General features: G+C 47.7%; 1 protein-coding gene across 1 annotated transcript in view; it reads right to left on the bottom strand.

The window, feature by feature from the left end:
• Positions 1-17,195, bottom strand: part of SLC12A8 (solute carrier family 12 member 8) — a 50,479-nt gene that overhangs the window by 21,289 nt on the left and 11,995 nt on the right. The window contains exon 5 of the mRNA XM_059820626.1: positions 3,887-4,000. Within this exon, the coding sequence (XP_059676609.1) occupies positions 3,887-4,000 (114 nt within the window). The remainder of the gene's footprint in view (positions 1-3,886; positions 4,001-17,195) is intronic.

The following is a 17,195-nucleotide window of genomic DNA, read 5'->3' as shown; positions in this document are numbered from 1 at the left end:
CACTGATGTAAGCTGGCACCTCTCCATAGACTTCAATGGAGTTGTGCCAGTTTACATCATCTGATAACTTAGCCCAAAACTTCTAAATCTATTTGCTGTCATTTTGCAAGGGCCGAATATGGTTTATTTCAGAACTGGTTTCAGTACAATGATATTTTCCACTCACGCCGCTTCAAACGTCATCTTACTTTCTTGAATCACATGACAACACACTTCTTTCATTAAATCGAAAACCTCGGGGATTTAGTAGAAAAAGAAAAACATCCTCTGCACAACGCAAATGACGTTTAACTTAATTTTAAAAATGCATTTATGGTTGTGTGGCTGCTGCTAGGAGCTGAACATGGGCACGCAGAGACTCCTTCCCCGTGCAAAGCCCTGGTTAGACGGGTAGCTGGGTGTTTGCGCATCACAGCGCGGCAGCAAAACGTGCATTAAGAAGGTATTTACAAATACACAGAAAAACATCTGGTTAATGCACAGAATCTCTATAGGGGTATGTTCACATCTTCCATAGCAAGTATGTTAGTCTTTTTGATTGAAGCTGGCAAATCTGAGTCTTCCAAGCCCATGCACTCCCATTCAGGCCAGCTGTAGACGTATGTTTTGAATCGCTCAGCTACTTCTCTATTATTAAATGACAAACTTGGGGGAATAAAGCCAGCTGCACTACACATCCAGCTGAAATGGTTTAAACAGCTATTACCCAGGAAGCAAATGTACCAGCCTCTGCTTACCACCGCTCAACCGTAAAACCGGGATAACGTCATTCAAGTTGCTGGAGTCGTACCAATAAGATACAGAGAAACAGAGAAAATAGCCCAACCTGGAGCAAAATGACCCAAGGAGGATGCTCGTAGGAGGCAGCATGTCACTACCAATCTACGGAAGGCTGGGACAACCATCCCATCCCCTCCAGCCAAAGCACGAACCCAGCTGCTCCTCCTGCCCATTTGGTCCCAGCAAGGGTCTCCCCGCAGTCCTGTTCCCCCTTCCCAAAGTGCCTGCCCCTCTTTGCTTTTACACCTACCAGCCTGTATTTCTGAAGTTTCCACTTCACTGCTATTTCTGGTGGAAATGCAAACTTAAAACCAGTTTTCAGTATATCGCAGAGACCAAACTTAAACCAGTTGACTTCAGATAACCATTTCAGAGGGAGAAGAAAGAGCTTATCCTGAAGAGATCAGAATAGTTTCACTTCAAAGAGGAACATTTAATCTCAGAGAGGCCCAAACATCTTGTTTCATAATTTCCTAAATATTTTTTTTTAAATTTGTTATCAAAACTGCATCTTAGATTGTAAACTAGCATATGCTAAAAATTAAAAAGAGTAAACACAACATTTAATAATTCAAGATAAACAGAACATTGCTTTGGGTCAAAGAAATGTTTCAAACTGACTCAAAGTAACCCCTCAAAACTAAACAACATATTGTTTCGCTGAAACTCTCCCCGAATTTCTGCTGCATCTTAACGCAAAGGATTTTGCTTCCAGTGCTTCGGCCAGATCGCTGTGGGGGTCCCAGCAGAGGCTGGTACCACTTGGGGATGGCGCTGGGCAGGAGCACAGGCTGGAGGTGACAGCCCGGGAGCGACGTTCACGTGTCCCTGCCACCCCTTTTCATGCGGAGGTGCTGGGGACTGACGCTGCCGCTCGCAATCTGCGTCACGCTGCCTGCCCTGCATGAGAGGCGCTGGCAATCCTATCGCATCTCTCCAGCCTGCTATTAATGCCGCTGCCAATTCCATCCCCGAAATGTCACCTTCAATCTCATGAACCGCCTGTCCTGCTGGCGGGCTGGGGCTGCGTCCAGGCAGCGCCCGCAATGCGGTGGGAAGCAGCTCTGCTCCAGCACGTGGGACCCTGAGAAAGCCGGGGTCCCCTCTGCAGCCCTAGCATCACACCCCCACGGTGGGGCAGGAGGAGAGCTAAGCCAGCGTGGGTCAGGCGGGACGGGGGGGAACCAACCCTCACTCATTGCTCCAGTCCCAGGAGATGTGAGCTCTATTCCCAGCACTTCTGAAGTTGCACTGGCCTCCCCGTTTGTGATCTGCAGCAGAGAAGTCTTGACTCCCACCCTAAAAATTTCTTAATGAGATCACAAGTTCTTCCATGTAGAGCACCCAACACAACCCTACGTTTTAACAGGCTCCTGGCGCTGTGTGGTGTTGGGAGGGTTGGTTTTTGGTGTGTTGTGGTTTGTTTTTTGTGGTGGTTTGTGGGGTTTATTTTGTGGGGGGTTTTTTTGTTTGTTTGTTTGGGGTTTTTTTGTTTTTTTTTTTTTTTAAGGTTGGACTTGATGATCTTACAGGTCTTTTCCAACCTTAGTGATTCTGTGATTCTGAACTCCGCAGCGCTACAAACAGCAATAACAGGAGCAGTAGCGATGTTATATGGTACCACTGGCACTACTACTCCAAAGGAATCATTTAAATCCTGTAAATAACCAAGCAATTAAAAAGAACACATGAAAAAGCTGTGCAGCAACCAAAGTAATTATAAATCAGCCCAAACTGTATTTTCAGAGAATGTTTAACATTACTACTGGTATTACTACTGCTAACTAACAAAGCAACAGGCTGCCAGGGCTTTAAATAAATTATATCTATTAGCTTTGGCCTTCTTCCTAGCAGCCAAGCGTTAGCAGAGATGAAGAACCATTTAATATGGCTAACCATGGTAATTTTCTACACAGCTTTGTCATAACTATTCCTTTTTCTATAACCAGGGAGCTGGAAAAAACTGCTTTCCTGCATCAGAGGCAGGGCTCACGAGGAAGGTCTCTTTCTTTGACTGAGGGACTTGCTTGGGCCAGGCAGAAATGACAAGAAAGAGGGCAGAAGCCAACTTCTCCATGGTGTCCATAGTTCAGGCAGGTGAGTTTTTCAGGAGGAAGTCTATGCGGAGGCAATAGCCAGTCTGATAAGCTGGGAGAGAGGATTTCAAAGGAAAATTCGAAGTCCTGCACTAGGTGCACCTGACAACGCGATGACTTCTGCTACCAGACCATTCCTCCAGCCCCATCTGTTTCACAAAACCCTTTAGTTTGTCTCTCTGTACAGCAGCAATTCTGCAAACAACTTCCAGCAAGTTGCTTACTGCTAATCCTCTGAAAATTCATTCTGTAATCCAAGGATTCATTGCTATGGAAACTGCTTATAATCAGTACTTTTTATAGTTTAAAAAACCCAGCATCAACAAAAGGTATTGTAACTCCAATTGATAGTTACTTCATTCCCACGGGAGACTGCCAGCTTTGGAATGGGGACATGGATCTTCCTGGTAATTTAAGGGAATGAATAATACGAATGCATCCAATTAAGCTCATAAACGTGAGCTCTGCTGACATGCAAAGATGCAACCGTGATGCCATGCAGAGAGAGGTGGGTCAGCATCATGAGTGACGAGTGACGGCATCAGCCCAGCTTGGCCACCCGCCCATGGTGAGGATGGAGGGAAAGCCCTCCTGTGCTCTTCCCACCCTCCCAGTGCAATCAAGTCATAAGGCTTATCTAATAAGACAAATCATCACTGGCACTTTTAGAAAGGTTTGATACCTGTGGCCTGACAGCACTGGCCAAGATCAGTGCCTGAGCCTTGTCCTTGGCAGGGAGGGATTTACACCACCACGTCATCCCATAGAGTTCACCGGCAGTTTCTGACCACAGAGACAGAAGAGCACATTGAAGTGAACAGGACAGGAGTGTGCAAAATTTGAGATGCTGGAGGAAAGCTGGAACATTTTGAATCGACCGCATGAGCCTGCTACAGCCAAGTATAGTCCCACTTGCCTCGCCTGACAGCCCAGAGGAACTCCCCTTGCTTCCGCTCATCTCCGAGATGTGACTGTGGAGGGAAAGAGGGGGAGAATAAAACTTACGGCACCTGTGGCAGCGGGGAAAAACACTCCAAAAACAGTGAAGAAGGACTCCCCCTGGCTGTAGTCCGGCAGCGTGTTGTTGAACATAAGCTCTTCAGAGTAGCCGACGAAGCCGTGCTCTGTGAAGACATGGAGGGCAAGAGGAGAACCTCAGAAACCACAGGGACTGCGGGAGACCCTCCGGCCGGCTCTCGGCGATCACCCGTCCTCTGAACACATGCGACAGCAGCGGCTGTTTCAGGGATCGTTGGAAAGGATGAATGTCAACTTATTTGGTGGGGGGAGAAGGCAGAGAAGAGGTGAGTGTGGCTACAAGGGTGCAAATGCCAGGGAAAGGTGCAGCAGTGCAGACCAGCACGTCAAGAGGCACCACCAAGCCGGGCGGCTCTCACCGCGCCGGAACGCGGGTCGTATCAAGTCCTGTCTGCGAGCAAGCAGGACATCTTCCTGTAAAACCTCTCCACGGAGGAAAACTGGCTGCAGGGATCAGCTAATACTGATGCTTATTTATCCATGCCACTTTAATCCTCTTTCCAAATAGAGCAAAACTATGCTGCCATAAGACAACTGCATCCCTGAGCAAGCCCTCACACTGTACCCCAATTCTGTGTATCTGCCAGTCAAACTCCTGCACAGACAAGACCTGAGATGTGCCCATGCTGTGAAGCTGTTACCAACACACCCAGTTTATACCCTGGTTGCCAATAACCCAGAGCCAATAAAGCCAGTTTGTTGCAGGGTGGGCTCTCCCCTACAAGATGGGTTTCCCAGTGGAGAAGGAATAAGGTGCTCTAAAACTGCCCACCGCCGTGTTGTGCACTTACCCTCCTGATGCTGTTGCTCTCCTGTTGCTGCGTTATCATCTCCAAACCGGGGCTAAACATGAGGCTGTGCATCACGACCAGCCACCCCCCTCCCAAATCTTCTGCAGATGCTTATCACAGCACAACAAGGAGCAAATGCCGACACCTTGGGCTCTGCCCCGCTCCCCACACTGACTGCTGGCAAGTCTTTCCAAGGTCATACACACATAAGTTTCACTTTCCAAACAAGAAGTTTGACAGAAGATGGGAGAGAGGGGAAAGCAATGGGTAGGATATCAACGTCATGCAACTGGTTTACTGGGTCATAAGGATCCCACTCCCGCACTTCACACTGGAATGACAAGTCAAATTCTTCCACAAACCTGGATTTATTAGGAATAGTTGAGCCCAACAGCTGATGTGCCAGCAAGGCATTAATTAGGAAAGGGTTTAGATGCTTATAGGTAGAAAAGATAACTCATGAAAGCAGGTTAAGAAATTAATGATATGTCAATGAAATTAATAATTTCATTTTCAACAGGCAACACTGCTTTTTAATGTAGTATCTTAATCTGTGGAAAATTCTCCCTGTCAGTAATCCAAATGCTTGTGCCAGCTGGGGGTGGGAGGTGAGCAAAGTTGGTTCCTTTTTTCCTCCTGCCACTACAATCTATTTCCACAAGACATGTGACTGCAATAACTTGAATTTTCTCATTAGCAGGCAGGATGTTGTTTATGGCTGCACAGGGTGATGGCCAGAAATTAAAAAAAGACTCCATCAAAGCTGTCCCATGCCTCAAAGACAACATTAATGATGTTTGGACAATAGATTAAACCGGAAAATTAAATAAGAGCTCAGAACACAAGACATATCCAGTTAAACTCTCAGAATATAACTAACCACAGAGCTTTGAAGTTGCCACAGAAAAATCCTATAGATAATCAAAAGTTTCCTACTACATCTGCATTCATTGTGTTGCCCAAATGTGGATGGAAACACACTGATAGAAGAGGTCTCCTGCTGCTAGGCTTTTTAAAAGTATCAGCTATCTTCACTAGGAACAAGTCCCAGACGAGATTTAAAGGGAATAAGCTCAGCACAACACACTGACCTCTGGACCTCACAGACGTCTGCAGAAAGTGCAGCTTCTGGAGAAATAAAGGGGGGATTTGTGTAGGCTCTACGTTCCTGCAAGACCAGACCTGAGCTCCTTCAACTAGAACTTGTGCCGACGACGGCACAGCACGGCACATGGGCTGGCTGCAAAGCTCCCACCAAACTGCTCAAGGAACATTTTGTGCCCTGGCCAAGGGATTTTTCACAAAGTGTGTGAGATGTTAAGGTTTCATTAGTAAAACAAAAGGAATGGGCAAAATAGTCATCTCTCCCCAAGGAGATCTGCAGACCTTCTCCAACCTGTGCTTCCTAGCAGCAGCATCAGATATATCTATGTCACTCTTGACAAAAGTTTGCCCCACTGATTCTTAAAAATCTCCTGTGAAGTGGACTCCAGCCTCTCTTGATGGTTTACGCTCATATTTTCCTGTCTTTAGCATTCAGGTTTCCCCTACCACCTAACCAAAATCATCCTGTTTGAAGTTCATGATGCTATTTCTTGCCTGATCCATAAGCTATTTGCAATTTTTAATAGCATCTTTTCACCTACTGGAAACAGTCCCCATCCTGCACTGGCACAGTCGACAGTTTCTGCCAGGCTGTAAAACTTTGTGTTTGTCTTCATCAAACCACAAATCGTCCTTTTCACACCATTTCCCCAGCTTGTGCAAGGTCTGACCCTCTCAGTCAGGCTGCTGCGAGCCCTTCCCAGCTGGGGGTCATCTGCAAATTGAATCTGCGTATTCTCTTTTCCATCATCCAAGCAGTTAAGGAAAATAAGAAATAACACCAAACCAAAACCAGACTCTTGCAGAACCTCACCTGCACCAAAGCAGTCCTGCTTTGCGAGTCAACCATCTCCAAACAGCGTCTTCCAACCGGGTTTTGGGGCTATATAATTCAACAATGGGCTGATCCAGACACTTTAGGTGCCTTATGTCTCCTTTATCATACAAAAAGCCAAGTATACAACCAGACTATATTTTCTGTCATACCATTTTGGCCATAACATGGCCAAAGAGAGACCGTGAGACCCATGAGTCCGACATCTGACCTGCACCTGTGTGCATCTGACCCCTATTAATCTTAAGAAGCCAAACAACCCCTTGTGCTCCATCCATTCGTCTGCTGTTCCCTCTCCTACTTCATTGCCCCCTAAGGGTAAATCCTGGGTGGAAGAGACAAAGCCCGAAACCATGGCAGATGTCACTGAAGCCACAGAAAACGACAGCCGTGGATTTGCTGAAAAAGCTACAGGATGCGCCTGCGACTCTATCCCACTTCTGCTTCCTTTCCTCGTGGCTCTGGCGAGCGAGAGGAAGCCCAGCCATTCCACGTTTCCCCTTTATACAGAACCAGCAGCTTTCTAGTCCAATTAAAGAAAAGTTCATCCAAATGTTACTTGTTATTGCAACCTCATTTCTCAGTCAATCACCCTCCCGTGAAGCAAACCTCACGTCCCTTTTGATCGGTCTAACGCCAGGATTTGCAATCGCCATCAACTTAAGCAAGCTATCGGCACGCGACTGCGGAGCTGAGAACAACAGACTCTGAGCATCTCCTGGCTGCCCTCATGCCTGCAACCGGAGCGAGTCATCTGTGACCTTTCAGCTGTCATATTAATGGGACTAATTGTAGCTGACGGGGCAATTGGGCTGAAAATCATCCAAAACAAAACAGGAATCAGCAACTGAGACCAATCGGTTAAACCAACAGAGCACTCGGTCGGTTGTTCACAGAGTCAATTATCCACATCCCATTGAAAGTGCACTTCAAAAGGACAAACTTCGGAAGGAGGAGGGAAGGAAACGCGATAGGGTCTATATTTGGCTCTCTGATCTCCAAACAAGGCAAGATCATTTTATTAATTTGTTTTTTTGTAAGGAGATCTTTTCCTCCAGCTTACTGCTGGGTATGTGAGATCCAAGGCAGATTCCTCCCTCCTCACTCATTACAAAATGTCTGTCCAACAAATTTTGCTCTCAATTAATTTATGCAACCCCACAGCCTCTAAATTCTGCCTTTAATGATTCTGCTCTCAGTTGGCTTGCCGAGAGCTGGAGCTGAAGTGCTATAAACAATCTTCCCAGTGTCATGCTAGAAGGAAAAGAATCCAGTTCCTTCTCTGTGCCGTGTCAGCCTTATGGGAAATGCACAATAAAGAGTGGTAACAATTTATTTTCATCATTAGATACTCAATAAGGAGCAGGCAAATAATGGGTTTCTCAAGTGGTTGAGCTGAAGTAAATAAACAATGGGGAAAAAAATTGACTTAGAGCAACATCTGAATTATTCCTGTGATTTTTGACAAATTAAGTTCTTCCAGTTGCCCTTATTAAAATGATGTAATAAACAATAAAAACCACCTAGCGGGTTTCAAATGGAAAAGATTCCAGGAAGAGCATCCTCCATTCACAAGCGCAGGGGGACCACAGGGGTCTGCACATCAGCCCGATGCAGGCGGAGGAGGAGGAGGAGAAGGAAGATGGCCAGGATTCTCATGTCGCCCCAGCCACCACGGATGCTGGGAGGAGGTACCAGCCTTTGCCTGGTTGCCACCGCTGCATTCCCCCGCCGCCCCGGCTGGTTTCCACGTTTGAGCTTTTCTTGCACCTTCTCCCACCTCTCACCCCGTGTGAGAGGATGAAAGCAGCTGAGGAGGTTTTCAGCACTCGGGACACCCCTTAGCAGGGTGGCCCCTCCATGAAGCCCGGGGTTTTGGAGTGGGACTCAAGGAGGTTGGAGAAGGGGTGTGAGGCGAAGCTGTGGTTACGCAGGGTCAGGCCATTATGCAACAGCACAGAGGACGACAGTGCTGCCAAGTTCCAGGCAACCTGGAGCTCATTACAGATTAGTCAAGTCTTGGCCAAATTCAATAAGCCTGTTCACAAGCTTAAGGTTAAGTAAACCCTGGCACCGAGGCAGGGGCTAAATAATGCAAAAATGGAAAACCACCTTAAGAAACAGCTCCCAGAAGACGGTCATGTACGGCGCTCTGCTTGTGATTAGACATTTTAATTACGAAGGTGAATGCTGAAGGCTTGAAATGGTGAGATTTTTTTCTTACTAAATAAGTAAGCCCACACGTTCCTGCCTGGAAGGTACTTGCTGAGATTTGCTTTCAAAGGAACAGCTGGAAGTGTTTGTGTTGCAGCACATTTCCCAGGTCTGACCCCAGTGTTTTCAGGATCCTGTGTGATGTAAGACATGGAGAGCCAAAGAGTAATTATACATCCTTGGCATAATTATCTCCTCTCTCTCTCTTTCTCATTTCTTCTTCCATCTCTAAACCCTTCTGGCATAAGCTCCAAAATCCAGTCATTCCCCTCGGACACCAGTCCAAGCGCACGCCTGGAGGGAGGTCCTGGTGCAGGTGCTGGAGATACCCAGGCACACCAGCATGGAGAAAACAGGAATGATCCTCACAGCTTGGTCCCACAGCTGCCATCCACACCTGAACACACACCTCTGCAGTAAGATAAAGTTTCACTCCTCACCGGCCACATGCTTGCATTTTCCTCCTCCAAACTCTTAGCCAAGGCAAGGTACTTCTGAGCTGTTAACTCCCCACCAGGCAAGTCAAGACCCGTCAGGCTGGTAACTCTCAGAAGCTGTGGTCTATCGAATAACTGTCGGGTGGTCTGAACCAAATTAATTTCTACATAGGTTGAAGTGCTCTACAGCAGGGAAGGAGTGAAATTTTCCCTCCAAAAGCCCTTGCAAAACTAATTCTTCCCCTGCCTGCAGAAGAAGTTCATCCATGATGGTCTGGTGGTCACCAAACTCACCAAAACGTACTTAATACCCATAGCCTATCACACAAGAATGGCATCTTCACTTGCCAAGGGGAAGTCAGGCATGCCTGGCTTTAATCAAGCAACATTTTGATGCCAAACCATCTCCAGCAATAGGTTTTTCAGCATCTCAGCGTGCAATTGCAGATACACAGGATTAACCACCCACATAGAAACTGTGGATGTGAAGAGATGGCTGCAAAGCCATGAATGTCATCCAAACCCCACGACCTTTTTATCTTTGTGTTCCCCCCACGCTATGCAAACGCTGAAATTTCATTTGAGGCAACAAGCAGCACAGGATCCTCTGACACAACAGCTCTGAATGATGCTCTGCGCCAATGCAGCCACGCTCCAGATGGCTCTGGGCTTCCCCAGTGAAGGGGGTACTCGCACGTGCCGGAGAACAACGTGGGTCCAGACGATGGCAACCACAGCCCAGCAATGCCACGCAGCACACTCAAGGAAGGTCACTGAAAACAGCGCACCTCTCCACCGGATTGGCATCATCAAAGAGGCATGAAGAGGACACCGGGGTCATGAATAACACTTGAATCACCTTTCCCAACAGAATAAAAAAATAAATCAAATCAAAGCAGTGCAGTCGCAAGCCCCATCCCTCCGCATCCCTCCGTGCACACGCTTGGCTTCCTGTGTTTGGGCTTGTTTAACACTGATATTAACAATCACATTTCCAATGCTTTTCCAAGGCCAGGCCGCTTCTGCAGCCGTGCCTTTGCAACCGCCCAGCTCCAGCTCCTGAGGTTGTCCCAATACTTTTTCCCAGGCAAGTCCAACACTACCATCGTTACTTCCAGGCACTGCCCTACTGCTGCCAGCCTGGCACAGGGCAGGTGGAGGCAGAGAGGTATGAGAAAAACATGGAAAAGTTGGGAAGGACAACAGTGAGAGGAAAGCAGTGCTGGAGGTGGACAGAGGACAGTATGATGGTTTTCCTCTGCTACCAGTTCACTGCTCAACTTGCTGTGGGCTGACACTTGGCCTGTGAGATGCATGAACAGATTTTCACCAGAAAGTCCCGGTCCTCTAAGAGACGGGGAACCAGTGAGTCATGAAAGCAAAGTGCGTTCAGAGGCAGAGCTGCGCTGGCAGGTACAGAGAATAAACACGACCTTCACTGAACTTGTGTGGGGATACAAAAATGTTTTAACACCTTCCAGGACACCTCCTGCTTCACCTACAAGTTTTGGCTGGAAGACTGGGAAGAAACAGAAGGAAAGGAGAAGAGCTGCAGGGAAGCAGAGCTGGAGGAGGATGGGATGGACTGAAGAGATCGATGCCCCTGTCTCCTGACAGCTACTGCTGGACTCATCTACCCAGGGAACCACATTCACCAAACACGGGTTGCCCTCTTCTGCAGCCCCAGCGCAACGCGTGTGCCACGTGAGTCACTGTGGATCAGTGCACATTTCCTACAAGCCAGGAGCACGTCTGCTCCATGCTGGACTTTTGGGCAGCAGCACAGCTCCGTAGCTGGAGATGGGGCACATGCAGCTCAGCTCAGACAGAGGAGAGCAAACACAAGACTTCTGATACCTGTCCCTGCAGATTCACCCTCCGTATGTCACAAATGACGTCATGCCTTGGGTTTGTCCCGGTCCTCAGGGCCACGTCCTACCTACTGACAGCTCCCACAGCCTCACTATTTCTGCTTTGGGAGTCTTAAACTAGGTGAGGTGAAAAACTAGAGAGGAATTTTTGTGTTGAATACATGCAGGTCAATGGTTATGCAGTGATAAAAACACAGCTATTACGCAATTAACACAACGGCACGTGGCCACACTGACAGATCAGTGCAGAAAGACTGCAGAGCATCTGCTCGAGCTGCCAGGGCACGGAGAGATGGGGGATGCGGGAGCTCCCCAGCTCCTGCTCTACTCCACCCCAACCCATGCTGCTGCTGGCAGCCCTAAGCACAAAGTACTGGGAAGAAGAGGAGGTAAGAACGGGAAGGGACTAAATTCCCACTGTAATTTCATCCCTAAATCCCAATTAAACGCATTTACTATCAAAAGAGCTCAGAGCGATCACAGAGCCCGAGCCACAGGCAGCAGGAGTGAAAGCAGCAGCTCTGCCACTGCTGTCTACCCACATGGCAGGATGGGGCCAGCTGAAAATTAAGCACCGGGTGCCACAGCCGGCATCTCCCCGCACCTTGCTGGCCACGGCAAGCGGCATCTTCATAAATGCCAAACCAAAGCTGAGCAGCAAGAGGCAGCCCAGGGCAGGGAGTGGAGCCCATCACTGTTTTTCCACTCATGGCACACAAAAAAGCTCCTATTCTATCGCTAGCACTAGAGAGATGGTTTCATAAATTGGGACAAAGCAGCACACTTACGTTTCAAATTCGTCAGAGCCACAAGTAGCAAAAAATAGACAGGTTTCAGTGAAAAAAAATTTGGCAAGAGGAGGGTGGGGGGAGAAGGATCAGAGCGATTTTAAAGAAAGAAGGAAAGAAGTTCCCTTGCCCAAGACTTTCTCTGCACCCATAATAAGCCCGGCAAACCCAAAATGACAGATTATGTAAAGTCGGTAATTGAAGGAGCGAAAGCCACAGTTAAAACAATCCAAAAAGGCCAAGCCCTGAGAAAGGCAACTCGAATCCCTTATCTTTTGATGGAAAAGAATGTGCTCCCTGAGATTAATGACGTGTTTACCCGAAAGGAAATCACCGCCCTTCTGAAGCAGCGAGTGTTTGTTCCTCCCGAGCCCCTGTTTTCTGCTCCAGAGCTGATCTCCCAAACCTCCTGCTTAAAGTCAACACACAATACAGCTTCCTGCCACCACAGGCTCCAAGGGATCCCACCATTAACCCTCTCCCGAAAATCACCTTCCACTGCACCTGCCCGTCCCGGCCACCGCCGGCGGGGATGAAAACAGGGTATTTAGATTACGGTTCGAGCGCTGGCACAGAGACAGGCATCGCACCAGCGGCTGCCAGCAACCTTGCTGCAGGGCGACGAATCATGCCCGTGCATAAATATTTCTCAGTTGAGCAGACAAACTAGAAAGCGTGGAGAACGACAGCCCTGTCGAGGGGAAGCACTCACTTGTCTTGCTCTTCTCCGAAGGCTCCGGACACAGCAGGCGACCTCTTCTCAAGTGGCTCGGGGTTTCAGCAGCCTGCCCTGCAGCCTGGCCTGCGGCAGGATGCTCTTGGAGAGAGGTTTAACACCAGCCGGTGCAATGTTCTGCCGTGTTACAGGAGGCACGGAGGAGCATGGGATTTGTGCACTGAAAACCCTCGAGCAAGCAAGAAAGCCCAGAGCAGAAGCGCTGGGAGGTGATCTGTTTGAGGAAACCTGCAAAAAAACCCTCTCAGGGACCATCAGTCCTTCACATACATGACAAACCCAAGTATTTGCATCCTCCCTCTCTGCCCAGCTCATCAGGCTCGGCGACCCCAAGAAGGGGACTGAGGCCCCGGGACGTGCCTCACCCCCAGTAAATGCACTCACACTCCATCCCCGATCTCTTCATGGAGCATCCCGGACATGAGAGCCATCAGGTGATGAGCATCCTCCTCTCCCTAAAGTCAAAGGACCTGCAATAATGGGTGCTGGCCAACAGTTAAAAATAGCACAGAAGGCAGAATAAACAAGGGGAGCTGCTTAAATCTGTCTCCGACCTTTGTATTTAGCTAACGGGGCAATTTTCATTTGTGGGATGCTGTCACCTCTCTCAGATCGTGAAGCAGCCTATGGTCCCCCTGAGCTCTCCCCAGCCACATCGTGGCTCCTGCGGGACCGGGCTGGGTGGGAGGAAACACTAATTTCTGCCCAACTCCCCGGGTGCCTGATTTATCTCCACCTCGGCTTCTCGGGAGGATGGAAAAGTGGAAAATCACCGGTGTACACAAGAGGACACACAGAACCCAAAAGCGCCCACACAGGCAGCTCCTCATCACGAACGCCCAGCACCTCGGCACTGCTTAAATAAAGGAAAACTCAGGAATGTGCCCGTGGCAGTAGCTAGTAGAGCCTTTTGGCTCTGTTCTGTCTCTACAGGTTGTTGGGTTTTAATTATTTTTTGCAAAAAAGCCAAAAAATGGATATCCTCTGCAGGTAGAAAATCTGAAATTTTGGTTAGGAGAAAAAAGGAAGAGATTTTAACATGGGTATAAAGTCCACTTATGTTTTGTATTATTTAATGCTAAGCACCAGACTTGCCGTGATCTATGAAATCCTTCCCTTACTATTTTATTTTTGACATGGTATCCACTACCTGGCTTGTTCAGTGGTATTCAAACCAGCCAGCGGAAATGGTTTTATTCATCACAAAGAGGATGAGAAGTAAAATGTCCCTTGCTTCACCCTTCTTCTAGAAAAATAGTTTGCATCAATGGGATATTATTATTCATTATAGAGTGGTATTTCTTGGAAGTCATGCCCAGAGTCTCCAGTTGTGGGAGGCTCTGCAAAGCTTCTCCGATGAAAAACCCCAGCCCTGAGAAATCAGAATTTAGGCTGAGTCAAGGCACAACAATTGGAGGAAAATGAACGGCAGTTGAGTGGCAGCGGCAATGACACACATCCTTTGGACTCGTTGGAGTGACCTCCTTTCTAACGTGGAGCTACTCCGCATATTGCTTGGGACAAAGCCCAATCCATGTCGATCAAATCCCCATCTTTCCAAAGAAAGCACTTAACCAAAATGTAGCATAATCCACCAGACCCTGCCACGGTCTAGAGAGTCTTCTGCCATGGTCTACACAGTCTTCTGCCATATTCATGACTAGAGCATCCCGTACTTCCAAGTTATGGATATATTATCCAGATGATAATGGTATTTCAAAATAAATCTATTCCGTTTGTTGATTTTTTTGATTCTGTGTCCAAAATGATAGTTTGATTTTATTTTGGGGAGGCTTTTATTATCCTCTATACAACACACAGCTCCAGCTTCAAGTCTAGTTTCAGACTGCAAATCAAACTGGAAATCAAATAGTGTTTGATTTGGGAAAGGCTGAGCAAGATGATGTCACCTAAAAGGATTTTTTTGTTTGTTTGTTTGAAACTATTAATTGAATTCAGTTTAAATCAGAGAATACTTTTTCCCTACCAAAATCACATTTTTCAAAGAATGCATTTTCCTTTCAGTAGAAAAGAAAACCAGCAAGAACCACCGGACCATCATCCAGGCCACTGAAGGTACAACCAGGCTAAAATCTCTTACCTACAGCCAAAAAAAGCCAAAAGTTGTTAACACAAGCCAGCAGAGAAGATGATGAGCAGTAGATAGGGACCCACGTCCCACGCAAAGTTTTCTCTTTCGCCTAGGAGAGGAACGTGAACTTTCTCAAGCAGCTGGAGAAAGAATCTAATATCTAGAAACTATCTTCATAAATTAAATCCCTAAATAAGGAAAGCTGATTCAGGGCACAGCTGAACTGTGACTGGAATGAAACACTGGGGGAATGAAAAAAGAGGAGGTAAAATATCTCCATCATTTGAAAACAATTATGTAGTGACACCAAAAAAAGAGGAAAAAAAAAAATCAATGCAATTAAATAAAGCTGTCCCGTTTAAACACAGCAACGGGGAGAGATGGAGAGATTATGGGATGATATATATCTTCCTCGAGCCAGTCAGTTTTATTAGCTCTCTAGCATTAAACAAGTTGCTGCTGAACGGAGAGCCTGCACGGGAGGTTTTATGGGGGGAGCAGGTGGGGAGAGCCCACGTGAAGGCAGCATCTAGCAGGGGACAAAGCCAGTCGAGGTATTTCAGGATTTGTTTACAAGCTCTAGGAAGACGAGCTTAGCATTGCCTCACAGGGAAACAGCAAAGGAATTAAAGGTCTAATGAACTGTCTACAAAATCTCCTGTATAAATCAGGAGCAGTATTACCTATCAAGCAAGTTTAAACCTCTAACAGCCTCAGCAAACCCTCTCCTGCTCCAGGGATGGACCCGGGATGGCACCATGCAGTGGCACATTTTAGGGTGTTGAATGAGGCCAGGACCCTCCTCTTCCTCAGCAGCGCGAAGCAGAGGGCAGCTCGCTCCCATGCCCCACGTGGCCGCTCGGATGGTGCAGCCTGGAGGAGACTGAAGAGGAGCACAAGAGTTTTTCCAAGCAAGGTGGTTTAATGGAGGAAGGAAGGACATCGGCTGGTCCCCAAGTCCTCGAGAGACCCAAAGCGGTGGGTTTTGGCTGCAGGAAGGGGGGGTTAGCCTGAGATAGCTGTGGGTAGAGCAGGGTCCCCAAGGATGCAGCACTGCAAATTTTTAAGAGCAGGTTAGATGCACGTGGCACCCCCAGCGCAGCCCCGCGGGTGCATGAGGGCACGACCCAAAGGGCCTGAGCTCTCCTCCCCTCCTCCTTACCCACCTCCTGGGAGAGGCTTCAGGACAATAGGCTCAGAAATCCTGCCTGGCCTCGGCGGAGCAGGAGCACAGGGATGCCAGCTCCGGTCCCCAGCGAGCAGCAGCTGTACTGACACCCTGAGCATCTGCCAGCAGGCGAGACCACTGCTCCTCAACAGAGTCCTACTGCTGGGTGTCCTCCAGCGAGGAAACACCGGAAAACCTACCTATGAACAGGGCGGCAGAGCGGAACCATGCAGCAAAGTTACATCTCAACCTAATTTTTTTAAATTTTTTTTTTTTTTAAATAAACAGCCTTAAATACCTACTTCAGAGAGCCTGGACAGAGTGGTGTAGCTTTCCTCTCACTATCTAAATAAGGCCCCTAACAATGTTATCACTTTTCAAAACACATCTGTCCCGCAGCTCCTAGCCCAGACAATTGGCAGGTAACCAGTTAATAAATGTCTTCGCCAGACTGTTGAATAGGCTGGCCCCTGCTCAAGAGTGATGTCAGGGCCATTCAATGCGCTATAATTGGAAAAACCTGGGGAAAGCAATCTGTGTTTTTTAATAAATAAAGAGCGTATTAGCAGCCTCCTGCTTTTATTCACCACGGTGTCTACCTTGTTCGGTAGCAAAGTGGGATTTTTTTTTCTGCTGCCGCTCGCTCAGTGATTTCTACTTGGAATTTGATGCCAGCTTCCAGATGTGTCTCAGGCCAGGAAGTCAGCAATCAGCCTGGATAAAGCCTCTGGGATTAGCTGCAGATCATCTTCTGACACACACATCCTTCCTGCACCCTCTCTTATGAAATTGGGGCACACCCCTCGTGCCCAAAAATAAAATAAAACAACCCAGAGCCAAGCAAAAGCCCCTGATTAGAACGCTTTGATCACTTTCATATTAACGACGTGGGAATATATTTAATTAATTCAATCCATCAAAGCCCCCGAGGCACCGTTTGAGAGATCTTTACAATACCAGCGTGTTTATATACATAAATCACTTTAACAATTGCAGGTTCCCTGTCTGCTGGAGCAGCCCCAGGCGAAGCTCATCTCCCACAGCTCCTCAGCAGCGGTACCCACTGGAGAGCATCAGCTCCCCTGGCTCGGCGGCTGGGCGCCCAAAGGGGTTGAATTCTCCAGAGGACTCACCCTCAGAGGAAGAAGTGAGGATGATAGATGAGTTTTCTGGGCTCTGTGTGAGCAACTTTGGGAAGCTAAAACCCAAGCGGGTGACATGAAGGATGTGGTTTGCGTGGAAAAT

This window comes from Gavia stellata, chromosome 8, assembly GCF_030936135.1.
Source record: "Gavia stellata isolate bGavSte3 chromosome 8, bGavSte3.hap2, whole genome shotgun sequence".
NCBI classification, from domain to species: domain Eukaryota; kingdom Metazoa; phylum Chordata; class Aves; order Gaviiformes; family Gaviidae; genus Gavia; species Gavia stellata.
This window is presented reverse-complemented; position numbering and strand designations above follow the sequence as displayed.